This window comes from Pogona vitticeps, chromosome 2 (genome assembly GCF_051106095.1).
Source record: "Pogona vitticeps strain Pit_001003342236 chromosome 2, PviZW2.1, whole genome shotgun sequence".
NCBI classification, from domain to species: domain Eukaryota; kingdom Metazoa; phylum Chordata; class Lepidosauria; order Squamata; family Agamidae; genus Pogona; species Pogona vitticeps.
Genome location: NC_135784.1, coordinates 122,538,998 through 122,566,957, shown reverse-complemented (window position 1 = coordinate 122,566,957; position 27,960 = coordinate 122,538,998). Strand labels below are relative to the sequence as shown.

Sequence of the window (27,960 nt, the reverse complement as noted above, 5' to 3'; positions counted from 1 at the left end):
GGTGTCATGTGAGTGGCTGCTCACATGACCGCAGCAGTGGAAGCTGCGCGGCAGGTTGAAGCGATGGGGTTCCGCTCGGTGTTGAGTGTTTTGTTGGGGGCAGCGATCGTGTGGGGAGCCGGGGCCACGTGCGGTTATCAGGTGAGGAGCTCTCGGAGACGGGTTAAAGTGAGGGCGTCGAGGTGGGCTGGAGCGTGCAACCAGAGTGTGGGGGTTTCCTCGCTGGAGCATTGCTCGGGGTTGACGGACAGCCGTAGTCGACCCCGGTGTCCGTAGGGCGCAGCACGGAGGATCCATTTCATTTAAATGGAAAGGGGGAAGGCAGGTAAGGGGTGGAGGGTGTCCGCTAGACTGCTGGCAGGGAAAAGATAATGAGTGGATCGGGAATGTTCCCGAGGCACCTTGAACGAAGGCACAGCTTTCCGGATTAATTTAAAGAGGAGGGGTCCTGCTTTAGGTATGGGTGAGCAAAACTGCCCTATAGTTGCGAGGGGACGTCGCACAAATAGCCACGAAGGTTACTGACTGAGAAGAGGAAGTATCCTGGCTGCTGCATAGAGATGTGGATTGAAAGGGGAAGTGGGCAGGTTGTGACATGAGACGTACATATAGCGTTGTAATCCTTAATGTTAAAGTTTCTGGAAACCCTACTGCAACATAATTCTGCGATCACAAAAATTCACTCACATAATTAGAGCAATTTTTTACAAAAGGGCTGTCAGGTTAGCTTGGCTGATGTCTGAACCCTGCCTGAGTCCTACAAAATTTCATAGCTCTCCAGGGAAAAATCAGAAGCCTGTGTTTGTCACAGCTGGCATTTATACTAATCAAGGCTTAACTCTAGAATGAAACTAAACAATATTTGATAATCATATAATAATCCATCTGAGTATCAAAATATGTCTTCTCATTGTTGCAAGAAGGCCAGGCAACAGCAGCTTATCTAAATCTACGAACTTTATCTACATTGCTTCTATGTTCCATATACACAAAATACTTAAGAATTGTTGTAAAATACAAAAGTAGACTTAGAGTTATGAAGGAAAACTGTAAGCAACAAATACTTTTTAAAAATCCTTCCTTGTAACTTGTAAAAGAATGCAAGTGTTAAAACTTGTTATAGGCAGAACTTAAGTCATGTTTGAATATAAAATACAGAAGCCTGTTTTTAAGAGTAAGAATGTAATTTTAAAATGTAAATGTTTATAGCCTATAAAAGCAGAGAATATATCTCTAGAACACATAAGTGAAAGATAAAGGCATTGTACCTTTGAGTACTCTTTAGCAGTACTTTAAAAAGCATATTAAAAATACAAAAAATGATCTTAACCTAGGATGGCATGCTTTTATATGGTATCAAAAATCTCAAGAGTATAAAGTCTTCAATAGCTATATGATAAGAAAGTCTTTGTTATGGACTTGGAATAAGATACAAAAACAAATATATAATAAAATTCCAGGCTGGGTGTCACCGTTAGAAGCATTTACACAGTCTACTTTAATAGGCTCAATTAGACTGGTGAGGTACAGAGACTTGCTTAAGAAAGACTAGAGAGGAGTTAGAGGAACAGGAAAAAAAATTAGATTGGCGGATGACATTGCAGTTAGATTCTAGGTTTGCAAAAGATAAAATAATGGGTTTCTATGAAGAACAAATGACATTTGATAAACTATTGTTAGAGGCAAATGATAACATAATTAAAAGAATGTATGAATATCTCTTAAATATGAAAATGGAAGATGAAGTGGTGAAAGATTGTAAATGTTGACTTAGAACAGTAGGCACAAATTTGGCAGAATAATATTAAACTTACAAAATCAGTAAATTTTAAAGAAAATATAACATGTTTTATAGATGGCATATGACTCCAACTAATTGTCTAAAATGTACAAAAATACCTCCAACAAATGTTGGAAATGTAAAATGCAGGAGGGTACTTTTTACCATATCTGGTGGACATGTAAGGAAGTGAGAAATTATTGGAGATCAATACATCAAATGTTACCCAAAAAAATCTTATCTTATGTGATGCCATTTAAACCGGAATTGTTTCTATTGAATATTATGACTGAAATTGTAGATAAAGAAATGAGATATTTGATAATACATGAATTTACATCAGCGAGGATATTATATGGAAAATTTTGGAAGAAAAAAGAGATACTGTCTCTGAGGAACTGATAGAAAAGATACTGGAAGGAGATGGATGTACTCACAGAAGCATTAAATGAAAGATCATCTAAAAAAACTTTAAAAATGGGAATGGTTTTATAACTGGATCTGAGATATGGATTGGAAAGCATAGATAAAAGAAGTATGAGAAGGTCCAAAGGAATGTAGAGAGTAGTAGCGATAGATATTCTGGAAAAATGTTATATTGTTTACTTTTGTGAGTTCCCTTTTTAGCATAACTAAATAAATGGATATAAGAATACTCTTTCACTCTCTGGAATTTTTCCCCTTCCATCCCTTCCTCATTCCCCTGTATGCACACTCCAAGCCCTACTCCTATTGAAAATGAATTAAAACTTAGGAAAAAAATACCAAAAATGTTAAAAGTAAAACTATATTTTAATATTTTTTGTAGCTGTAAACATATTGTTAGACACACACACACACAAAAAAAATAGTTCTAAATGGAATTATAAAAAGTCTGTTTGGTTCAGGTTAGGGTTACATGAAGGAGTGGAGCACAGCCTGAGGAAGTGAGATTTTTACCCAAAAAAATCTTGCAATTTGTGATTTTTAAAAATTGGTTCAATAACGGTATCGCCTTACTTTTGCATTTGTGTAGTTCTGAATGCTCACCCTTCTGCCAGTTAAAATCAATGGAGGAAAGTCCCTGACTTTTTTGTCCTTTCTCTGCTTCTTCATTATCTTTTTCTCCCCTCTAATGATGCTCACCTGGCATTATTTTCACTCCTTTATTTGACTATCAGTTCTCAATTATATTTATGCTTTATCTGTCCTTGGCCAACCATAAATAATTTCATTTTGCTCATCTAGGTTTTATGATGGTAGAACTCTACTGGACATGTTACTGTGATATCACTGAAGGTCAGGACAGGAGTGCATTAGAGGCTTATAGATGTTGCATCTACTGAAATTCTTGGGTTAGAAATAAGAAGGGTTTATGTTTTGGTTATTCTTGTTACCTTAGGAGGCTTCTACCTGATGTTTTTGCTAGGTTGGTACTAACGTGGTGATCATGAAACATATTTCATGGATTTACATTTTCCAAAAGATGACACTGAAAGGTCGCAAGCACAATGTGATTGTGGTAGTCATCCACTAGCATCCAGTATGTGGAGGTGTACTGCTTCTGAACATAATTCCACTGACGTAATCTAGAGTAGGCAATACGGGGCTGTCCAGAACTATCTAGAATTCCTATCATCCTCCAACAACATGGGTATTATGGGCATTGTAGTTCAAAACACCTAACATTCCAGTTCCATAGCAAAACTCTTTGGAAGCCATGAGTTCTGCCCCACCCTGTTTCGTATCAGTGAATTCCACGAGTGGTGTGACTACCTCCTTCTGTTTTCGACTATTTGCATGCAATAGGCCAATCTGTTCCTCATTGTTTCTCTTAACAATGCAGAATTTCCCAGAAGGACGATCCCTGTTGCGTACTTACAGCATAGTTACATTTGCTGGAAGAGCTGGGAGTGTGGGTGTACTGGAAGGCTAAAGTAACATATGGGGGGGAAAAACTAAGTCGGTGGTGGTTATCAGCCTTGATGACTTATTTTGCAACTGTGTCCTTCATCTCTAATCTGCTGCTTAGCTTTCCTCTCTGCTCATGTTCTGTGCTTGGAATCCCTCAACCTGGAGATCTGATAAATTCCACTCCCGTGACATTTCCATCCTGTCTCTGTTCTAGGAAGTCGCTTCACTGAAGGTCAGCTGCCTAGTTTATTGCATTTCTGTCTGATTCCAGCCTGTGTATCTCTAGTTGTTTGCTCTTTTGTGCTCACATCCATTTGAGTTTTCTGGGCCTCTAATGCACTCCCGTCCTGACCTTCAGTGATGACCTTCTTGTGGATCCAAGCCAATATATGTGAGAGGAAACATAGCTTTAAGGTCCAAGCACTCGCACAAGGCACTGTGTTTTGTACAGGAAATAGGTGGATCCAGGCAACGTAGAGAACTCATTGCTGTGGTTTTTCTAGAGCAGTAGCAAAACTACTAGCAACTTTAACAAAGCCTATTAGTGGCCAAAATCCTATAACTTATGTATCCCGGTGTAAGTCAGAACACCACATGTCACGACAACAAATTGCAGCCACTTAACAAGTCAACACTTTTATTTGTTTTTGCATGAGCAATGCAAGTATTGACCCCTTCGTTAGTGACACAGTGATTTATGCCATTTGACTTATTTCAGTGCACACAGGAAGTAGGATTCTGGCTACTTTTTCTTTTGGTGAAAAAGTGCAACTAAGGTATTCAAGTGCCCATCTGCCAGCCCTCGCTTCTGGCTTCCACGCTTGCTACATTGTGAACTTGGGCCTCTGGCTCAAGCCATATCTCTTGCATTAAAGAATTTCTCCCATCATAGGAAAATGAGAAGGAATACTTCCCAGGGGAATCAGAAGACAAATGGAAACAGAATGTGGAGCACTAGAGGCTACGTTGTGATGGGTGAGGGGGCAGCGAGGGTGTCCTCCCTCCATGAAAAGGGATGGTGCTCCTAAAGCAGGCAGAGTGTAGCATCTGTTGCGGCATCTGTATTTTTTTTAAAAAAATTATTGTTATGCTTCTGAGCTGTGGATGCACGGTTACCTGTGAGACTTAAAAGCAGTTCCGGCTTCAGTTGTTTTCTTTTCTCACTTGGCCCAAAGGCTTGTTCCCATTTGGAGTCCCCCTCTTGCTTTTGCTTCTGCAAAAAAAATCAGTGAAACCGCAATACCGTGACATGATATTTTCAGACTCTCACAGAAGCTGCCTCTGTCACATCTGTAACTGGGTTGCTGAACATCATTTCTCCATTTCTTTTTATATTAGCCCAGGGCATAATACCTGTGTTATTTGTAGCATACAGTTTATCCTACTGTGTTGTGTCTCCCCCGACCCCTTTATTAGTACAATAAGAGGAGAGAGAAGAGAACAAACTCTGGGCCGTCCCTTCCTACAGTGCTGAGAAGCATTTCAGTCCTAAGGGTGCTTACTTGGGAACAGGCACCACAGTTCACTGGACCTCACTGGGCAAGTCACTGCCTAGATTTGGACTGTTGTGTGATCCTAGATTACAGATGTTGCAGATGTATGCCTAGACACGGTCCTTTTGGTTCGGCCAGTTAAACTGCAGTAAGCTTTGGCATCAGTCCTTACACCGAAAAGCAAAACATTAGACATTATGATCACAGTACAAGGTTGAGAATTTTAAGGTCTTGGATCTCATCTGCTCCTCCTTTTTCAGAACCTTGAAGACACTCTTTGTCTTTGTTGTCTTCAGACCAGCTTCCTAGGCTTTCATAAGGCATTAGAAGGCTGGGGGATGATGGAGACTGCAGTCCAACACCTTGAGAGAAAGCAATTTTAGGGAATGTTGCCTTGAGGTCTGCTCCAGAAGACCTTGTCCTTCAAAGGGTGGTGACCAGAGGAAAGGCATTCCAATGAGTAAGGCCTTGGCTGGCCCCTGCTCTGTCTTTTTTTAGCTATAAGGAAGAAAGAGTTTTCGTTTCCTGTGTTTTCCATAGGTTATAAATCTGCTTCAGATTTTAGTGGGTAATATCTGTGTTTTGTTCTGTGATTTTTACCATTGGTTTCTAATGTTTTTTTTTTATCAGAAGGTTTTTAAAAATCTACTGACCGCCTTGGAAGCCATGCACTGAAAAGTGGCTCAGTAACACAAGATAGATCCTACACAGATGGTAGACCATTGGCATCTTTATGCTCTTCTGAAATCTCTTTTAATTGTACTTCTCTGCAAGCAGCAAGGGAAGGTGTGGAGCCTGGTTATTGTGAGCAAGGCATTTATGTCTCCGCAGAATGCCTAGCCTACCGTCAAGAGGAGGTACACAAGCTTTGCTTAGCAGTACCGTACATCACTAGCCTAGAAGCTGCTAGTAGCCTTTCTATCAACTACACTTTTCAATTAATTGAATTTAATTGTAAATATTTTATCCCACCTTTCTCCTTAAAAAGGACCCAAAGCAATTTTCATCATTTCAAGACAAGATGTTATTTAACATATACATGAACCTGCTGAGAGAAATTGTCCAGAGTTTTGGGGTTCAGTGTCACCAGCAATATCTCTCCTTCAATAATGACGTTCCGTGTCTAGTTACCTTCCCACCGAGGTGGTACCTATTTATCCATTCACATTTTTACATGCTTTTGAGCTGCTAGGTTGGCAGGAGCTGGGCATTCCATGTCTAGTCGCGCTGGCCATGTGACCATGGGAACTGTCTATGGACAAACGCTGGCTCTATGGCTTAGAAACGGGGATGAACACCGCCCCCTAGAGTTGGACACGACTGGACAAATTGTCAACGGGAACCTTTACCTTGCCATTCAAATCCAAGGAAGCTGTTTCAGTTTTAGATCAGTGTCTGTTGACAGTAATAGAATGGATGAGAGCGAATCAACTGAACCTTAATCCAGAAAGAGAGAGGTGCTCCTGATCAGTCAAAAGGCAGATCAAGGAATGGGGATACAGCCTGTGCTGGGTAGAGTTACACTCTCCCTGAAAACTCAGGTGTGCACCTTGAGGGTGCTCCTGGGTTCATCTCTGAGTCTGGATGCCCAGGTTTCGATAGTAACCAGGAGTGCCTTTGCACAATTAAAACTAGCTGTCCCTGTTTCTGGAAAGATCTGAACTGGCCACAGTGGCTCATGCTCTAGTTACATCCCAGCTATGTTACCATAATGCACTCTGTATGGGACTGCCTGCCTGCCTATGGAAAGTGTCGGGAAACTTCAGAGGGTCCAAAACACTGCAACAGATGCTTGCTTGACAATGGGATCACGCAACCCCCTTGTTACAGCAGCTCCATTGACTGCTGATCCTTTTCCATCCAATGGCCTGGATCCTAGCTATCTCAAAGACCATATCTCCCATTAGGAGCTGGCTTGGGTGTTAAGATCATCAAAAGAGACCTTTCTCTTGGTCCTGCCACCTTCACCTGATGGGGACACAGGAGAGGGCCTTCTCTGTTACTGCTCCCAGACTCTGGAACTCCCTCCCACAGGAGGCCAGCCTGCCACCATCTTTGCTTCCCTTCCTCAAGCAGGCAAATATGTGACTCTTCAGGCAAGCCTCCCCTGAGGATTGACTGCCTCAGAGATTTTAAATGGATTGTTGTACCTAAGTGCTCTGAATGTGTTTCGGTGTTGCTTATGATTTTTAGTATAGTATTTGTTTGATCCCTTTTTTGTATTTGGTTACTTTGTTAGCTTTAGATACTCTTGTTTAATGATGTAAGCTGCCTTGGGTCCTTTTTAAGGAAAAAGGTGGTTGTCTGCTCTATTTTAAATGAATTAATAAATAAAACTAGAAGCTAAAGCAGTAGACATACAAATATTACGAAGGATCAAACAAATACTACTATTTTTTTAAAAAAAAAATTGGTAAGCAAAGGCAATACCAAAAACAGGTTCAAAGTGGTAAGGCCCAACAGCCCCTTTAGAAGGAAGGATCTTTCTCCCTCCTGCAGTTCTACCGAGCCCTAGCAGTTTAGAGGGCTCCCGGTTCTTTTGGCAAATGTTTGGCGGGGGGGAGGGAGGAGAGTGACTGGTTTACAACCTCTCTGCTTACCTCAGAGATGCTCTCTTTGTCTCTTTTCAGTCCTGCCCAGAGACAAAACCTGACATGCTTAATGTGCACCTTATCCCTCACACGCATGATGATGTGGGCTGGCTGAAGACAGTGGACCAATATTTCTTTGGAGGTGAGTGGAAACAACTGGGAGGGAAGAGATGGCTTTTCTGCCACCAGTTAGACACAGCCTTTCTTTTCCATCTGGCTGGAGGGTTGGACTCGAGGTTATGAATGCTGACTGGCAGTGGCTTTGAGTGTGCTCAGCTTCAGGGTTTCTATAAGAAGGCTGGGTTTCCTAGCCTCTTGCCAGGCCCCTTGCTTGTTCTTTCTTTATTTGATTGATAGTCTGCCCTTCTGGCAACAGTGGAACTCAGCACAGCTGACAATAAGATCAGTGTAAAGAGTATTTTTTAAAGTATTGAAACAATTATATAATTCAAAATGTTGAATTAAGAGCAATTTAAGTTACTTTATAAATTGCAAAAGACCCACAAACCCTTGTTGTTATTTCCCACAGACGAGTAACCTTAGTGAATGCACCAAATGCATTTTTCTCCAAAGCGTATTAATCTTTGAAACAACAGCTCTCTGCTATTTAGACTTTAGTTTTTTTCCTCACAATGTTACAGGTAGGTTTGAGAGGATGAGATGGTAGCTCACCTCAGAGCATCCAGTGACTTGACCGCCCATTGTGTCAGGGTCTCCTCAATGTTATATACCTCTGGCCTTCTCAAGTTTCTTTCCTCCGTCCAAAGCCCATAGGTTGTCCTCTGTGGTTTCTGAGCAGAATCTGCTGCTGGGATTCACCCTAGGGTGCTTTCACATTCCTCTGACGGTGTAGAGAAGAGCATCCTGTGTGGGCGGCCTCTGCCTGCTGCCTTGCAAGGCCACAAGCAGAGACCCTGGAAACACGAGCCTTTGTCCTGCCCCTTGTCCTTGGAGGCTGGCGATGAGCTGTCTTGCCCAGTGGCTTGGAAGGGGGGCTTGTGATGAGGCCCCTTGTTCTAACAGAGGCAGACCATGAGGACTGTTGGGCTGATGGTGACAGCATCTGAAAATGAGACTCTAGTCTTGGCTCTTTTCTTTGGCTGTGGGGAAATATCTCCCATCCTGCCAGTATCTAGAGGTCTTCCCGTGCACCAGAGGCTCTGTGTGACTCCTCTTCTGGGCATCCCTCTTCTTTCCCATCCCCTGCTTATTGGTTTCTTCCATATCCCGCCTTTCCTTCCGTGAGCTTAAGGCAAGGTGGATGGCAACCCTTCTCCCCAATTTATCCTCCCAGTCACCCTGTGAGTTAAGAAAAAGCGACTGCCCCAAGGTCACTCAGCAAGTTTCGTGGCAGGCGGGGGGGGGTGTCTCTCTCCCACGTCCCAGCCCCACCTTCTGATCCCTGCACCCCGGGCGGCTCTCTTGTTGCCTTGCAGTCCGCAATGACATCCAGCACGCTGGGGTACAGTACATCCTCGACTCGGTCATACCACAACTGCTGGCTGATCCTCGCAAGCGTTTCATCTACGTGGAAGTGGCCTTCTTTGCCCGCTGGTGGGGGCTGCAGATGGAAGACATGCGCCAGGCTGTGAGGCAGCTCGTTGCTCAAGGTAGGCAAGAGGGAATAGGGTAGCCTCTTCTTTGCCTATCTGCTGTTTCACCTAATAGACGGGGATACGGGGAGAGATGGGGTAAGCCTGTTGCTGTTTTTACCTTGAAGGGAGGAGGTGCCTTCCTGCTGGGGAGGCTGAGAAGGAGCCAAAGGTACAGAAATACTGGTTCCAGCTCAGACATCTTGCTGCTAAGTGCAGAGATGTAGGGATCTTTGTCCTAGGGGTTGTTTTTGCACTTGAATGCTTCTCATTCCTTACCTTTGACCATTGGTAAGTGTGCTGGGGAGAGCTAAAGTCCAAAAAAGTTGGAGAGCCAAAGTTAATGGAGACCAAAGGGTTCATGGTGCACAACATAGTGCAAGGTCAGGGTCTTGGGTCGACCACCCCGGTATGGAAGGCAGAGGCAGTGGTTCAGGCAACCTTCCACAGTTCTCTCACCTTGCGTTTAAAGGACGAGCCAAATTCTCGTCCCTCCCTCCACATTTCCAGGTGGCTCGATAGGGTCAGCAGGAAGAAGGCCTCCCTGGCTCTCCTGTTCCTGTCACGCCGTCCCCTGTGCTGCCTTGTCGCCTTGTCTTGCCCTATGACCTCAATGGGAAACATGCGGCCCTCTGGGGACGGTTGGACTGACTCTGCCCATCCTGGCCATTTTGCTCCATTGGCAGAGCCTGGTGGGAGGTGGGCATCCAACAGGACCTGGGAGTGCTCTGGTTCCCCAGGCCCCGATGCACAGGAGCCCTCCTCCCTTCCTGCTTTGCCATAGAAGCTGTTGCTGGCCGAGGACCTCGTTGGCCATTTCAGGCCCTCTTCGGTCGTGCTGGCTGTTGCTTCCCAGCGTAGGTAGAGGCACAGGGGAAAGTGGCCTGAACCCTCCCCCCCTCCCTCAATGTTTTATTCCTGGCTTTTCCTTTGGCAGGGCGTCTGGAGTTTGTGAATGGCGGCTGGTGCATGAACGATGAGGCAGCCGTGCACTACAGTGCCGTCATTGACCAGATGAGCCTCGGGCTCCATTTCCTGCAGGAGACCTTTGGCGAGTGTGGCCGTCCTCGTGTGGCCTGGCACATTGACCCTTTTGGCCACAGTCGTGAGCAGGCCTCGCTCTTTGCGCAGGTCAGCCTGGGATTCCCAGACGTGCCCCTTCCCTTCCCAGCTCAGTTCTTGGGCACCTGTGTGTTTTCCCCATCCCCACACAGCCATGGATGACTAGCTACCCCCCGTTACCAGGCAGCTGCTTGTTTGCCTTCATGGGCCTAAGTCCCGTTGCTAGACCTAACCCGAACAAACTTATTGAAACAATGAAACTTAACAAAAACGTTGGCTTGCCAAGTACCATCTGATCCAGTGGCTGTACACGAATTGGGACTAATGGTTGGATTTAGGCCGTGGACGTGGCCTTCCATCTTGGTTGGTGCTCCTTCCTCTCATTATTCTCTCCAGATGGGCTATGATGGCTTTTTTCTCGGCCGCATCGATTACCAGGACAAGGCCCACCGAGAGGCCTTGCGTGAGATGGAGCAACTGTGGCGCGCCAGTGAAAGCCTGGCTCCTCCCGTCGCTGATCTCTTCACTGGTAAGCAAGTGAGACTTGCCAGAATCGGACCCTTGCTTTGGATTTCTGCATTAAATTTATCTTTCCACACTTAGATATTCCCAGTTCTGGCTGTAAAGGTGTCCAGAGTATTTCCTGGATTTACCGCAGGGTCAGATTCCAAGTTGGTGGTGGAGGTGGGGTTAGACTTTGTTCCCCTGCTCTGTTCCAGTGCTATGCTGAGCAGGGGGTCTGGTTTGGATGGATTGCAAGTACAGGCAGTTGTCTAGGTTGGCTTCCATTAGCAGAACCAAGCATCTTTTGGGCATGAGGCCAACACATAAGCAGAGTGTGATGGGGAGTGTATAAGAATATACAGCAGTGCATAACATTTCTGTGCCAGAGCTTGGCAATGGTTACTGTAATTACCAATGACAGCATTTTCCTATATACTGAGTAACATTTCTTATCAGGAAAGGGTTTTAGAGTGTGGGATCTAAGATTATTTTTCTGCTTCTAAGGACATTTCTGAATGAAAAATGATGGTAACAAAAAACACTCTTGATGTGACACCCTCAGAAGTATTAGTTCCGATTTTAAAAGCTGCCTCTGTTCGCCCAGCCCTGTGTTGCTACACTCTGGTACTTTCCTCCAGCATGGATGGGCCACCTGTGGCTCTTTGGATGTTCAGCTCCCACCAGCCCCCAGCCAGCAATAGGCAGGAATAAGCGGCCATTTCCAAAGCTGCTTCCCCCCCCCAGCAAGCAACCTTTGTGTGTGTGTGTGTTTAGTCGTTTAGTCGTGTCCGACTCTTCATGACCCCATGGACCAGAGCACGCCAGGCCCTCCTGTCTTCTACTGCCTCCTGGAGTTGTGTCAGGTTCATGTTGGTTGCTTCGCAGACACTGTCCAGCCATCTCATCCTTGGTCGTCCCCTTCTCCTCTTGCCATCACACTTTCCCAACATCAGGGTCTTTTCCAAGGACTCTTTTCTTCTCATGAGATGGCCAAAGTACTGGAGCCTCAGCTTCAGGATCTGTCCTTCAAGTGAGCATTCAGGGTTGATTTCCTTTAGAACTGATAGGTTTGTTCTCCTTGCAGTCCAGGGGATTCTCAAGAGCCTCCTCCAGCACCACAATTCAAAGGCATCGATTCTTCGGCGGTCTGCTTTCTTTATGGTCCAGCTCTCACTTCCATACATCACGACAGGAAAAACCATAGCTTTGACTATTCGGACTTTTGTTGGCAAGGTGATGTCTCTGCTTTTCAAGATGCTGTCAAGATTTGTCATCGCTTTCCTCCCAAGAAGAAGGCGCCTTTTAATTTCAGGGCTGCTGTCTCCATCTGCAGTGATCATGGAGCCCAGGAAGATAAAATTTGACACTGCCTCCATATCTTCCCCTTCTATTTCCCAGGAGGTGATGGGACCAGTGGCCATGATCTTAGTTTTTTTGATGTTGAGTTTCAGACCGTTTTTTGCACTCTCTTTCACTCTCATTACAAGGTTCTTTAATTCCTCCTCACTTTCTGCCATCAGAGTGGTATCATCTGCATATCGGAGGTTGTTGATATTTCTTCCGGCAATCTTAATTCCGGCTTGGGTTTCTTCCAGTCCAGCCTTCCGCATGATGTATTCTGCATATAAGTTAAATAAGCTGGGGGACAATATACAGCCTTGCCGTACTCCTTTCCCAATTTTGAACCACTCAGTTGTTCCATGACCAGTTCTAACTGTTGCTTCCTGTCCCACATATAGGTTTCTCAGGAGACAGATAAAGTGGTCAGGCACTCCCATTTCTTTAAGAACTTGCCATAGTTTGCTGTGGTCCACACAGTCAAAGGCTTTCGCATAGTCAATGAAGCAGAAGTAGATATTTTTCTGGAACTCTCTGGCTTTCTCCATGATCCAGCGCAAGTTAGCAATTTGGTCTCGAGTTCCTCTGCCTCTTCGGAATCCAGCTTGTACTTCTGGGAGTTCTCGGTCCACATACTGCTGAAGCCTACCTTGCAGGATTTTGAGCATAACCTTGCTAGCGTGCGAAATGAGTGCAATTGTACGGTAGTTGGAGCATTCTTTGGCACTGCCTTTCTTTGGGATTGGGATGTAGACTGATCTTTTCCAATCCTCTGGCCACTGTTGAGTTTTCCAAACTTGCTGGCATATTGAATGTAGCACCTTAACAGCATCATCTTTCAAGATTTTAAATAGTTCAACTGGAATGCCATCACCTCCACTGGCCTTGTTGTTAGCCAGGCTTTCTAAGGCCCACTTGACTTCGCTCTCCAGGATGTCTGGCTCAAGGTTAGCAACTACATTGTCTGGGTTGTCCGGGACATCCAGAACTTTCTGGTATAATTCCTCTGTGTATTCTTGCCACCTCGTCTTGACGTCTTCTGCTTCTGTTAGGTCCTTCCCATTTTTGTCTTTTATCATGTTCATCTTTGCGCAAAATGTTCCTCTAATATGTCCAATTTTCCTGAACAGATCTCTGGTCTTTCCTTTTCTGTTATCTTCCTCTATTTCTTTACATTGTTCATTTAAGAAGGCCCTCTTGTCTCTCCTTGCTATTCTTTGGAAGTCTGCATTCAAGTTTCTGTAACTTTCCCTATCTCCCTTGCATTTTGCTTCCCTTCTCCTCTCTGCTATTTCTAAGGCCTCGTTGGACAGCCACTTTGCTTTCTTGCATTTCCTTTTCTTTGGGATGGTTTTCGTTGCTGCCTCCTGGACAATGTTACGAGCCTCTATCCAAAGTTCTTCAGGCACTCTGTCCACCAAACCTAGTTCCTTAAATCTGTTCTTTACTTCCACTGTGTATTCATAAGGGATTTGGTTTAGATTATACCTGAGTGGCCCAGTGGTTTTTCCTACTCTCTTCAGTCTAAGCTTGAATTTTGCTATGAGAAGCTGATGATCAGAACCGCAGTCAGCTCCAGGTCTTGTTTTTGCTGACTGTATAGAGCTTCTCCATCTTTGGCTGCAGAGAATATAATCAATCTGATTTCGATATTGCCCATCTGGTGATTTCCATGTATAGAGTCGCCTCTTGTGTTGTTGGAAAAGAGTGTTTGTGATGACCAGCTTATTCTCTTGACAAAACTCTATTAGCCTTTGTCCTGCTTCGTTCTGAACTCCAAGGCCAAACTTCCCTGTTGTTCCTTTTATCTCTTGGCTCCCTACTTTAGCATTCCAGTCCCCTAGAATGAGAAGAACATCTTTCTTTGGTGTCAGTTCTAGAAGGTGTTGTAAATCTTCATAGAATTGTTCAATTTCAGTCTCCTCAGCAATGCTGGTTGGTGCATAAACTTGGATTATTGTGATGTTGAATGGTCTGCCTTGGACGAATCCAAGCAACCTTTGGGGATCTTTAAAGGGGCTGCCCCTGCCAGGGAGTGGCTCCTGTTTTGCAGTGGCAAGGCTTCCCTCAACAGCCCACATCCAAGCCCTTCTCACAGTCCCGTTCCTTCTTGGTCTGCTGTGAGGAGGGCTTCCTCCCCTTCCTTCAAGGGCTGGTACGATGTTGAGGATTGCTTGACTTCTTTTCCTGCTTACCCTCTTCTGGGAGTAATTTCGGTCTCTGTCTTCAGTCTCTGAGACAGGAGGGCTCCTGAGAGCGCTCTTGCCCCTTCCTGTTTCTCTCGGCTCTTTCCTGGCAGGTGTCTTACCAAACGGTTACAACCCTCCGATGGCCCTTTGCTGGGATCAGATCTGTTCTGACAACCCCATTGTGGATGATGACAGTGATGAGAACAACGTGGAGAGTCTGGTGGCCTATTTTCTGGGGACGGCAGCTGCTCAGGTTTGAGAAATGGAGATGGGGGAACACGACTCCCAACAGCTGGAAGGCCCACACCTTCTGCTCCCCTGTTTTACAAATCTGTTTTGAGGGTGCCGGATAGATGATGCCCATGGAGGGAAGCCCTCTGAACAGTGGATGTTCAGGGTGGTATTTGTGGATCAGGGGTGCCTCTTCTGCGCAGCAGGCAGAGTGATGCCTTGCTTCTGTCTTTTAGGCCAAACACTATCGCACTAACCACATTGTCATGACCATGGGATCTGACTTCCAGTATGAGAATGCCCTCCTGTGGTACAAGAACTTGGACAAGCTGATCAAGCACGTCAATGCAAAGGTATGCCAGGATGATACCACACCCGCCCCTCTCCTGTTTGCTCTACTGAGAAGGAGCCAAAGAGATTTTTTTGTCACACTGCAGAAGACTGGATGATGGGTCAAGGCCTCCATTTTCTCTCACTAGCTTAATTTTGAAGAAATGGCATCTCAGGCTCACAGTGGGACAAGGGGCTTGTGGAGCCTGGATGTATTGAGACAGGATGAACCTCATTTTAATGACGGCATGTGTCGCATCAGGTAGTCGGGGGGGGGGTTTGGTTGGTCCAGAAAGACACCATCCCTGTGGACTGAATCCGGCCGTTAGTCCCAATTAGAGGAGATCCATTACTACAGTGGGGTTTACATATATGTTGACATAACACACCACATTGATTTAGTAGGTCTAGCTTGGTGTGTTCTCTCTTTCGCCTGCCCTTAAACCCAGAGCCTTGTGTGCAGATGCAGTCAGATTCCCCTCCTTTTCATCAGGTCTGCCTGAAGCGGAGGAAGAGCCACGCTTCTGCTTGTCTCCCCCGTCCTTGACCTTGACCTCAGGGCCCTGGAATGGAGGGGGAAATGAAGACTGACCTCCGTTCTTTTTATGGAGAAAGAGAGAGAGAGAGGCTCTCTTTCCAGCCTGCTACAACTTTAAATTGATATACTTTGCAAAAAAAGGGATTCTTACTGTATTAGGAAAGTAAAGGAGAGGAGCCAGGATAGCATGAGTAGGGGACAGAAGGAGATTTGTTTGCCAACAGAGTATTCCTGGCACTGGTTCCCTCATGCCACATTGTTGAAGCTTGGTCAGCATGTCACCCTGCAACCATTTTATTCTTCAAAGCGTGTTTGCTTGTTGATTTCCTTGTTTCTCTCTTGTAGCAATTAAATGGGAGCCGTGTCCATGTTCTTTACTCTACCCCAAGCTGCTACCTGTGGGAGCTGAACAAGGCCAATCTGTCCTGGTGAGGAGATGCTCTTTAAAGGCAACAAGAGCTGACACTAGAAGTGGCTCTTGCGGCATTTCCCCCTCCTGTCCTCCCACCCCCATGAAAATGCTCTTCTCTGGTTTCTGAAGATTGGTTCTAGGCCCAAACCCCACCGATGCCTGTCTCATACCGGTGGACTTCCAGGCCTCCTCTGGTCCTTGGCCGGGTTCTTCTCCCTCTAACCCCCACGTGTGGCCTCCTTCCCCACGGAGTGGGGCAGCCGAAGGATAGGTTGACCTTGATCTTCCCCAATAAAAACAAATGGGTCACTGTTTCTGCAGATGGGAATGGTTCATCGCACTTGATTTAATGGGTGTTACAATGATTCATCATAATTTTAAAAACTTAGAATTAACTGCCCTTAGCTAATTGGTATCTGTAGTTTGCCTAAGGATCAGTTCCATTTAAAAAGGCTTTGCTGCTGTTCAAAAAATTACAAGAAAGTTGAGTAACAATCAAGTGACCCAGGTCTGTGCCTTTGTCCGATGGCTAGTTTCTCTCTCTCAAAGGGCTGGGCTGGAGAGCCTGCCGCTCTGATGCTGCAGGAGTTGGCTGTAGCTTTCACAGATAGCCCAGTCATTAATGACTTAGTAAATAGTAGTGAGAATTAGTGTGATGTCGAGGAGAGTGGTGGGCTAAGATAGAACTCTATGGATTTATTTTCTTTGTCCAACAGTCTTTTACACGAATCAGCTACTTCATCGTATGGGTAGAAAATAAAGATTGAGAGGCATAATCCATGGCCAGCTCCCGTTCTTAGGATCCCGTGCCTCAGTGGCCACATATTTTCATTGCACGCCAACTAAGGAGAGAATTTGGGGGAGGGGAGGGTGATGTGCCATGTACAGGTGTAGTTTGAACCTGACCTAACTCTTTTGCTGGACAGGTCCATGAAATATGATGACTTCTTCCCGTATGCTGATGGGCCTCACCAGTTCTGGACAGGATATTTCACCAGCCGACCAGCTTTGAAGCGTTATGAACGGCTCAGCAACAATTTTCTGCAGGTTAGTGGTTGTCTCGTCTCAGGTAGAAGACAGAGTTGAGTATTTTCTTTCTCCAAACTACAGAAGAAACCAAAACCCAGAAGTCCAAGGTGATTATTTTTCATTTTTCTTTTCTTTTGTTTGTTTTGTTATTTCTCCCCCCCCCCCCCGTTTTTTTTTTTAACCTTTTTAAAAAAATATACCACCCGGCTCTTCCGCCTCAGGCCCTAACCAACAGAGATGCCTTTTGGAAACTTGGCTGCCTCTTCCCTTTTGCAGGTCTGCAATCAGCTGGAAATGTTAGCCGGTCTGCAAGCAAACATGGGGCCTTATGGCAATGCCAACAGTTCTGTGCTGCGTATGTATGAGGAAACATGAGGAATCCGTGGGATGAGGGAATGGCCATGTGGGGGAGCTCGTTACCACACGAGTGGTGGCCATTGGGCAGTTTTGGACAGGGGTCTGGCCATAATGTTAGGCACGGCCTTCAAAAGATGGAGAACAGAACAAACAAGTAGAGAGCAGTAGGAAGACGTGGCTCTTTGGGGGTGTCCATGTGTGGGGTGCAGCAAGCCAAGGTGGGCCACAGCACACATGTGCTGGTGTAGACAAGGGTGCCAAACCCTGGGGTCCCCTCTATATTCCTTGTGACACCTGTCATTGTTCCAGGTCAGGCCATGGGAGTCGCTCAGCACCATGATGCCGTGAGTGGCACAGCAAAACAGCACGTGACCAATGACTACGCTAAACAGCTCTCTTCTGGTTGGGATGCCTGCCAGGTGTGTGCTTGAACCAGCCAAGTGACCACCAGGGGCCCTCGGTCACACACAGACACATGAGCAAAACCAAGGGCCGTGGTCCTTGCGTCTCCTCGGTCTGCCAGCCTCCTCTGAGAGAGTTGTCAAGGCTCTCTGTTCACTGATCCTCTAGCAGCACCTTGTTGTAACTGTGCATAGATCCTCTCCATTCTGAAGATAAGACGTAATAATGATAGTATCTGGGGAGGGCTGGGTGCTGGTGACGAGCATTTGCTCCTCAGCAAGCCTCCACCTTAAGAGGGCCGTATTTCTCGACAGCAGCTTCTGCAGTGCACTTGGGTCAGTGGCCTCCTCTCTCACACTGAGCATCCTGTATCTCTTTAGTGCCCCTCTCTAATGTTAGCACCAGCTTCAAGGAGACAATGACCCCGCACTCCCAGAGCTGGTCTGTACAAGAGGCCACCTGGTTGTCCCTCTGAGGGGCTGGCTTTGCACATGACATGGCAAGAAGCACGTGTTGGCCTGCTCCTACTCTGTTGTGCATCATCATGTGAAGCTGCTCTGACCTCCCGTGAGGGGGCGTTGTGAAAGTTCCCTTAGCCGGGCTTTGGAACTGCCGATTCGCTTTGTGACAGGGCTGGGGCGCATCCCCTTATTACCCTTTTCCCTGACTTTTGCAGACTGTGGTCAGTAATGCCCTTGCCAGTATTATGGGAACCAAGGAGAACTTCATCTACTGCCCCTATCTCAACATCAGTGTCTGTCTCCTGACTGAAGCTGCCGAAATTGTAAGTGGTGAGGTTGAGCTATTGTCTAGTTTTTCATGTCGGGGGTGGGCTGTGGTGCTGGAGAACATTTTGCCAGCAATCCCAGCACCCCAGGTTTCCCCTGCTTCGTCCGTCATCCCTACCCTCACTTGCTGCTTTGCGTTGCCTCTTGCAGTTCATGGTGATCGTCTACAACCCTCTGGCTCGCCCTGTGGACTGGAACATGCGGCTGCCGGTCAACGGAAGCCATTACTCTGTTGTGGATCCCAACGGCCAGGCTGTTCTGAATGAGGTAGAGAGCAGGCAACCTCTGTTCTTTGTACTGCAGCCTGCACAGTATGGTGCCTTCCAGATGTGGTTGGTTAGAACACCCATTGGCCCCAGCTGTCACGAGCGGTTGGCAGGAGCTGTGGCGGAACGGTGGGCGTTTCAGTCCCAAACATCTGGAAGATACCCTGTTGCAGAGGCCAGCGCCAAAGCTTGAGGAGCATTAAAGCGACTGGCAAAATTGAAACAGGTGGCCCTAGCGGGCTGGTGGAAGGAGCAGTCCAACAATAAGAAATGCAGATGGCAGGAAGCATGAAATGTTCGTGATAGATAAGAGCATGAATGTAAATCAGTCGTGTTGCAAACAACCAGAACAAAACTAATAAGAGGACGGGTAGGTGTCCTCAGAATTGAGAACGATAACTTCCCACATGCTCATCAGTGATCCTGTCTCCATGGTACTTCTTGCCCAAGACAATAGGACAGGATTTTTGCTTACGTGGCTTCTAACTATGGAAGAGATAGTGCTTGCGGACTGTTCTGTATGAATCAAAGCCCTGGAATATAGCCTTTTTTTTTCCTCCAAAGAAAATCAGAAACATGGAAAAGGTGCCTGGGTGGGGATGGGGATGGGCAGGCTTCCCCGCCGGCCCCTCTCTGCCTTTGGTCCCTGGTGGGCCAGAGAGGCTGAAATGCCCACCAAAGTCATGGGGCAGAATAATATCCCTCTGAAGGGCAGTGCCGAGTGGAAGAGGAAATGGTGCCAGCTGTCCTCTGTTTGACAGGTGATCCCCGTGTCCAGTTTCACCCAGGCTGTCCGGCGCGATCGGGGCTATGCTGCCAATGAACTGGTCTTCCGTGCCTCTGCCCCTCCACTGGGCTACCGCACCTACTCTGTCTCCAGACGACCCGGCAAGAAGCCCGCCCTTGCCAGGGAGCTGAAACGGTTGCTCTATCGACCTGGAGCAGCACCTCTTTCTTGGACCATCCAGAACGAGGTATGGGGACTGATCTAGTCGTATCTCTTCTGGTCTTCTCCTGCTTGGTCTTCACAGCCAGTCTTATGGGCCTTCTGTGCGAGGGAGGTAGGAAGGAACAGCTCCTGGAACCAGGTGCTCTTTCAGTCCTCGGACAGCCTCCTGTCTCCCTGCAGCCTGAGGCAGAGATGGAGTTTGAGGTTGGCGATCTATTACTCCTAAGAGCCTTCAACATGGGAGGGCCTGACGGGAGTTGAGCACCCTCTGGAAGGCCACGGAGCCTCTGCCCTTGACAGAAGGGGGGGCGGGTCATCCAGTTCTGCCTTTCTTTTAGTATCCTCACTTCCCTACGGTGCTGTCCACATGTTACAACATAGCCATATAGGACGTGTCCCTGTTAGCCCTTCATGCCCACATGCTCACCCGTGTTCTCTTTCTCCCTCTCCTGTCCATCACTGCAACGGCTTCTTATCAAATGCTTTCCACAAAAGCTTTTTCTCCTGCAAGGCTAATGGGATAGTGACAAAGGATCACGTCATGCAGGGAGGTGAGACGGACGCCTTCCTTTCTCTGCCTAATCACACCTCACCCCCAGTTAGGTCTCAGAGGGAGGCGTGTCACTCTGTGAAAAGAAACAGGAGGACAAAGTTGTTCTGTATTTTAAAATTACAGAACAACTGTAATCTGTAAGCAGACCTCTCTGGACTTAGGTTCTCTTCTTTCCTGACCCCACGTGGCACCTAAATTAAGCATCTTGGAAACTTCTGATGTTCCTGGTTGCCTTCATCCTCTTTTTCCAGCATCTGCGGGTTGTGTTTGATCCCAGCACAGGACTTCTGAAGACGATTGAGAATCTGGACAAGAACATCTCCTTGCCAGTGTCCCAGAACTTCTTCTGGTGAGTGGAGTAGAAGGTTGTTTTCTGCTTGGAAATCAAGGAGCATCAATATTAAGCCTTAAGGGAGAGGCGCCCGATACCTGGCTCCCGTGGCTGCAAATAGGATTTGCGTAGTCCTGGCCCCAAGGTAGTGCAAAGCAAAGCCCAGCCTTTTTATCCTTCTCTGCTGGGATGCAGAGTTGTTTGGTGACCTGGCAAAAGTGATTGTGGGGATATACCCTTACCAGTTGCGTCTGCTGGCTGGCTTCTGCAGGTACAATGCCAGCACTGGGAACCAAGAGAATAACCAGGCATCTGGTGCTTACATCTTCCGTCCAAATGGCTCTGAGCCCTTCCATGTCAGCCAACGAGCCCGCTTGTACCATGTGAAGGTAAGAAAATCTGGAGTTGCTGAGGACAGCTCAAATACAGATGCTCCAACCCCATCCAGGGAGACCGCTAGCCTTGCTGAAAAGCTGGCACCCTTGTCCTCCAAGGGGACCTAAAGAGCCCCCACAGGCTTCTGGGAAGGCCCTTGTTTTGTATCAGGGACATGGCCTTTACAGACAAAATGTGGTTGGCATCTTTTGTAGCCTTGCTAAGATCTTTGCATAATCTAAGTTGCAAGAGATTATTTTGTCAGATGGTAGAACTTGTTAAATATATACTTGAGTCGTGGGGAGCTGAAGAGGGGTTCAGTTGCGCATAATGATCCAAGGAGCACTGGGGGGGGGCAGGTAGTGGATGGAAAGGATCCCAACCTTTTGTAGCTCCCAGCTGGATTTTGTGGTAGGTAGGTATCGCTCTGAGTCCCAGGGCTCAGCTGACTCCAACCAGAAGCTTTTTGTGAAACAGCTCTACTAGCTTTGTGGTAAATTTTGTTCTACCATAATGGCATTCCTCAGAACACTGTGGTAAAAAAGATTATTTCCCCCCCCCCCTGGTGTGCAAGTTAGCAATTATCAAGGGCAGAGTTGTCTACTAGTTAGGGTTAGAGTTCATCTAGTAATGCATTTCTAGCCCCTGAATTATCCGAAGGGTTCCCATGTGTGAGCAGTTATTTCTGAGTTGTTACTGAGGGATTATTGAATAATAGCACCTTAGCACTTTGCTTATTGCTGCTGCTGGCCAATGTATGCAGTTTCATCAGTTTTGACCTGTTTGCTCGCTCGCTCGCTTGGGTGCCCATGCCTGTTGCTGAACTGGCTTTTGTGCCATTTCTCCAGGTAGGGGTGAATGAATGCTGGTGCCAGACAAAGATAAAGTCTGCCCTTGTGTTTTTACCTGGCAGAACCAAGTGGTGCAGGAGGTCTACCAGAACTTCTCTGCCTGGTGCTCCCAGGTGGTGCGCCTCTATGCCGGAGAGCCTTATGTCGAGCTGGAATGGACAGTAGGACCCATCCCAATTCAGTGAGCCTTGGGAGGTGGTTTGGGGGTGGGTGGGGGGAAGACATGGTGCAATCTCTGTGATAACGGTGAGCTTTTCCCTTCTGCCACAGAGATGGTCTTGGCAAGGAAGTCATTAGCCGCTTTGAGACAAACCTGCAGACTGACGGGCTTTTCTACACGGACTCCAATGGCCGCGAGATCCTCGAGAGGAGGTATGACGAGCAGCAGGAGCAGGGGCCTGGAGGGACACTGTCTGCCTTGGAACTGGCCCACTCTGGGTAAAATGGGAGCAAAGGGATGGAAAAGCAAAGACCCAGAATTCCCCAGACCCTTTCAGGACCTGCAGCAGTAGAGGGGAATAATACGGACTCGAGATTCAGTGTGATGGAGTGGATGGATGTCCACCTAGGACTTTGGATACCTGGCTCCAAATCCCTACTCAGTTATGGGAACTCACTGGGGGTGGGGAGTGGCAATAGTTAGCCCCTCCTTGAAAATCCCAAATTCCCCAAGTATAGTGTTAGGATCACCAGGAGTTGGAAGTGTCTTGGTGGCACATAACAACAATGTTGGGTTACTGTACCCAGCCCAAGAACGTAAGGTACGAACGCAGGTAGTAAGTATTAAACACTGGACAGTATTATTTTTTCTCTTTGGTGGATCATTTAATTTTTCTTGGGTCCCCTTTCTTGGGTCCCCTTATCCTCTTGGCAAGCTGGTGGAACCTCGTTTTCCCAAATTGTAGCTGCCTAAGGAAAGACAGGAGGCCAATGCATTCCCTCTCACCTCTGTCTCTCTTTCTCTTTGGCCTTGGGGCAGGCGTGACTATAGGGCCACGTGGAACTTGAGCCAAACTGAGCCCGTGGCTGGCAACTACTACCCTGTGAACAGCCGCATCTACATCAAGGTAATGGTGGCCCCCTTGTAATTGACGGGCCGGACTGCTCTCGAAGCACCCTTTTAGATACCCAGCTAGCCTAGTTGTGGGGGAAACTATGGGACAGGCAGAGCTTTCTGTCCATTGTGGGTTTTGGCAAAGCCTGGAATGGGGGCTCCTGAGGGTGCTTGAAGTTGGAGGGGTTTGGATGCAAAGCGATGAGCCTGCAAACCTCCAGCCTCGCACCCCACTCCCGGCATTTTGCGAGGAGGCTGGTTGAGGTCCTTTCTGTGTATTACACTGTAGTCTTAATGACTTCCCTTCATTCTTTCCAGGACAAGAAAGTCCAGCTGACAGTACTGACAGATCGCTCCCAGGGAGGCAGCAGCATCCTTGATGGTTCTCTAGAACTCATGGTGAGGACAGTAGGACTTCTCTGTGTGACCAAAGAAAGATTTGCTTGCTTCAGCTCATCTCAGCATATCCGCCTCATACTTGCAAGGACTAGCCTCCTCTTCTAAAAAGTTTGACCCAGGAAGTAGGGACAGCGACCACGGGAACGTAGGGAATGGGGAACAGTTAGGTACTGGGGAGATGGTGTTGGGAAACCAGCAAGGCCAAGGTTTATACGTTCTTCTTCCTCCTATGAGTCATTTTTATTCTGTAACCTAAAGAAACCCATCAGTCTCTTACAGCCGCTGACACTCTTAAGGCCTGAAAAAGTGTAAGGCAAGCTGACGCACCTGTGCCCTTCTCCTTCTTCCTCTCCACCCCCATCCCTCTTCAGGTACATCGGCGACTCCTGCATGATGACGCCCGGGGTGTCGGGGAGCCACTACTGGAACCTGGAGATTACCACCATGGACTGGTGGTACGAGGCCGCCACCTTATCCTCTTGGACACAGCAGAATCATCGGCTGACCAGCACCGGCTTCGAGCTCAGCAGGAGTTCATGGCGCCCCAGGTGGTCTTTGCCCCAGGTGGGGGACCTCCCTACCAGCCTGGCCAGGCCAACCTCAAGGAGGTGAGAGGAGGAGGAGGAGGAGGAGGAGGAGGAAGGATGTCTGGCTGAAGCCCCTGTGGGGGAGGAATCCTGGTTCCACTGGTAGACAGTGGATGGGCTTTGGGTACAGAAGTTCCCAGGTTTAGCGCCTGCCTGGCACCTCAACTGGAAAGCAGGATGGCTGGGAAGGACCTCAGCCAGGAGCCCAGTGCAAGCGGCTGCACCGTGTTCTATGCCTGTAGAAAACTCCTTGCTAGGTTCCTGAGTGGCTGCCTGCCCGAGCAGATGTTTTTTCCCCAATGGATTGTGGTACCTTACTGTTTTGAATGGGTTTTGGTGTTGCTGTTGTTTTTTGAAATGGTATTGTCTGATCCTTTTATGCATTTTTATTAGCATTAAATACTGTCTTTTAATGATATGAGCCACCTTGGGTCCTTTCTAAGGAGAAGGGCAGGGTAAAAATATTTTAGATATGCCTTTCGGCAACCCATCTTCCCATGTGAGAAAATCCCATGAGCTGATCTCCTGTGTAGCCATTGCTAACAGACTAAAAGAAACCGATATGAAGCAAGGCCTTTTGGGAAGAAACAATTACTTTTTCATAGGATTGCAACTGTAAAATGTGCTTCTGCGCTCAGAACAAGCAATCCTGTCTTATAAGGTTAGCTTTGATCAGCCTGGCCAGGAAACATGGTGGCTAAAATGTACTGGACAAACTCTCCTGCTTCCCCAGGTGGCCTCCCGGGAGTGTCAGTGTCTGTTTTTTCCTTCTCTCTCCATCCCTAGTTCTCTGCCTTGAAGCAGGCCCTCCCTTCCAATATCCACTTGCTGACTTTGGCCCAGTGGGAGCCGGACTCCGTTCTCTTCCGCCTAGAGCACCAGTTTGAACGGGGGGAGAGTGCCAATGGCTCCATGCCCGTCACCATTAATTTGCTGGTAGGTCTTTCCCTTTGGAAATAATTGCAAACAACGAGCATTAACTCTTGCTTCACCAGCAGTGCTAAACTATCATCAAAAGAGACCAAAAATGGATTTGGTTAAATATTGTGATAAACTGGGCCAGGGATAGGGAACTGGTCACTCTCCAGCCATTTGACTACTGTTGCTGCTTCCATTGTCCCTTGCCATTGACAAGGCCAGCAAGGACTCTGATGTCGGTAAAGCTGCGGTTTCCTTGTGCTGTACTCCGTGGTCTTAATTAGGTTCTCATTAACCCAAGCAACCTTACAAGGTAGGACAGCATTAGTATTCCTATCTAGCAGATGAGGGAATGAACTGGACTGTGGATTAGTGAAGCCTTTCTGATGAATTAGGGCTGAGCAAATGATTAAACACAAGATTTAATGTCTTATTTTCCTCACTACTGCAGTTACTCTGTGAGATCTTGCTGTACTAACTGAAGGACAGTATTTACAATACAGGGAGTGTTTACTGCATTTTCATAGAGAGAATTGAAGAATCTCTTAAGAATGGCTGTTTTAGAAGCTTTCGTCTTGCTTAGTCAGCTAATAATGCTCCGTGGGCCTTCTGGAATTTTTACTGTGGTTTTCCTCTCTGTCCTAGAATCTGTTCTCTTCTTTCACTATCACCACTTTGGAAGAGAGGAACCTAGCTGCCAACCAGAAGTATGAGGACATGAGGAGGCTGGTCTGGCAGTCGGCCAAAGGTGAGTCTCCACGTGGAAGCTGAGCCCACCTGGCTTGCAGGTGGCTAGAGGACGGGGCGGGGTGAACAACATACTCACTTAGCTGGTTCAAACAATAATAGCTCACCAGTTTGAAATACATATGATATGGCTTCATCACTACAGCTGTCTGATTCTTCAGCCCATTTATTTTATTTATTTTATTTATTTGTTTATTTATTTTTTATTTGTTTATTTATTTATTTGTTTGTTTAATTTTTTTATTTGTTTATTATATATCCCACCCATCTGGTCTGGTCGACCACTCTGGGCGGCTTCCAATATACGATAAAACATAAGGATTTTACAAACAGTCCATAACACATACAATAATAAAACAAATAATAAATGAAAGAAAAAATAAAGAATTAAATATTGACAGGAGGGAAGGCCTGAACATACAACCATGTTTTAGTTGACTCTTAAAAGTGCCCAGCGTAGGCAATAAAACGCTTAATTAGTCTTAATGTGTGCTACAGACGTAAATGGCTTTTGCTGGATGGTGTCACCTTAAGGCAGAATGAAAGAATTGGAGAAGGGGCCTGTTGGCTTTTGGCTCGGGGCAGGATGAGCGCCTTCTGTGCCATGTGTGCTGCAACTGAGGAAAGATGAGTCCTTGGATGTGTCACCCGTGTAAAAGAGGAGATCGGTGGACCAGCTGCCCAAAGTCTGAAAAGGCACTGTTTTGGATGTGGAGGCCATGGGCCATTCAGGGTTTTGAAGCTCATCCTTCATACCTTAAGGGGAGCCTGGCAGTGAATTTGCAGCCAGTGCAATTGAAATGCCACACTCACACTCTCTGCCACACCCTGCAGTTAGGAAAGTGAGCTGTCGCACTTTGCCCCAGCTCCAGCTTCTGAACCATCTCACATTAGCTGTCTCGGGAATACCCAGCACCCTTCCAAACAGAGGCTGGAGCAGTGTTGGCCTTTGGCAAATGGCAGTGAGGATCTGATTAGGAAAGGCTGCCCTACTTAAAGGGCAAAAGATAGGATTTGTGGGTTCATCCTGGAGATCCCTTTCTTCCGTCCTGTCCTGAAGGATCCTCCAATTGGGAAGCAAATTCACTGTGGCAGGTATGCCGGTTCAGAGTGTGGCTGGAAGGCAGCACAGCAAAATAATGTTTATCAAACACCTTACTGGTGAAGAAGCTGATGGAAAACAAGTCTCACAGCTCACTGGGTATCCCACAAAGAAACCATGAAGGCTGTCTATGACCACACATGCTAGGCAGCTATGAGACCTATAATTTAACCCCAGGAGCAAAGGGTGGAAGTTAGTAGGGCAGCCTTTCCTAATCAGATCCTCACTGACGTGGGCCAAGTGTCCTACCTTGACTTTTCTCCAATGCTTTCTCTCCACAGGAGCTGCAGAACGGCCACGATCAAGCCTCACTCCCCTTGACCCAACACAGATAACACTAAAGCCCATGGAGATCCGGACCTTCCTGGCTCATATTCAGCACCGCAGCAGAATAGGAAGAAGACAAGATTAATGTTTTGCCTGTTTTTCTCTTCTGAACAGTGCCAGAGGTTGCCTCAAAAGAGGGCAGGAGACTGGCGCTCTCCACTGTGCCTTTTCCAAAGGGAAGAGCGGCTTTTTCTCTCAACCAACTGTTCTCCTTTCTTCTGGAGAAATGATTCTTGGTTGCTGCTTAAAGCTGGAATTTAATTAAGGGCCACAGGACAGTCTTTTGACAATTGAAAAAGAGATCATTGTTTAAAGGCCCTTCTGTTCCTGCACCATTCCTCCTTCAAGCCCACTCAAAAACAAAGACTGTTTTTAGAGGCAGGTATGGACGTCTTGGAGGATGTGGGCTGTCCTAAGTGCAATCATTACATGTGAAATAAACCACTTTTTAAAATGATTTAATCGCTTTGCTCTGAATTCCAGCCCAGTATCTCCTGAGGAGCAAGAAATAGAACATATTGTTCCACTACTAACATATGACACAGTCTGCCAGTCAAACAGGAAAAATCAGTCAAGGCAGACCTGCTCAGGGATCCACTAGAGTTTTATCGCATTCTCTGCAGTTCTGATATATCCCCAAGGACCAAAATAAGATTCATGTTTCAACTAGCATGAGTTTAAGGACCAAAATGGAAGAAAGAGCAGAGCCTGGGCAATAGATTTAGCCTTTCCTTGTTAAACTAGAGCACTTTACTTTTATTATTGTTTTGCGTGCTTCAATTGTTTTGTTACGAGTTGCTCCACAGACATGTCAATCCAGAGTCCCTCGAAAACAGCCCTACCTACCTAAAAATCAGCAGTAGTGACATGCCCTGCTTTTCAGCTGCCATAACTAAGTTATCTAGGAAGTGTTTACAGTGGAGATGAGGGTTTTCTGCTAGTGGGGTGTTCCGCTTATGCATCCTGGTCTGA

At 46.8% G+C, this 27,960-nt stretch overlaps 1 protein-coding gene across 1 annotated transcript; it reads left to right on the top strand.

Moving 5' to 3' along the window:
* MAN2B1 (mannosidase alpha class 2B member 1) lies at nucleotides 1-27,445 on the top strand. Its single transcript, XM_072990310.2, has 24 exons — nucleotides 1-141; nucleotides 7,797-7,899; nucleotides 9,194-9,367; nucleotides 10,287-10,480; nucleotides 10,808-10,940; nucleotides 14,553-14,695; nucleotides 14,910-15,026; nucleotides 15,887-15,969; nucleotides 16,880-17,000; nucleotides 17,259-17,337; nucleotides 17,649-17,758; nucleotides 18,418-18,525; nucleotides 18,680-18,796; nucleotides 19,557-19,769; nucleotides 20,549-20,646; nucleotides 20,900-21,017; nucleotides 21,917-22,035; nucleotides 22,125-22,226; nucleotides 22,834-22,921; nucleotides 23,227-23,307; nucleotides 23,679-23,915; nucleotides 24,681-24,830; nucleotides 25,458-25,560; nucleotides 26,943-27,445. The coding sequence occupies exons 1-24, from the start codon at nucleotides 25-27 to the stop codon at nucleotides 27,071-27,073; spliced, it is 3,039 nt and encodes a 1,012-aa protein (XP_072846411.2). The 5' UTR covers nucleotides 1-24; the 3' UTR covers nucleotides 27,074-27,445.
* Nucleotides 27,446-27,960: the final 515 nt, after the last annotated feature.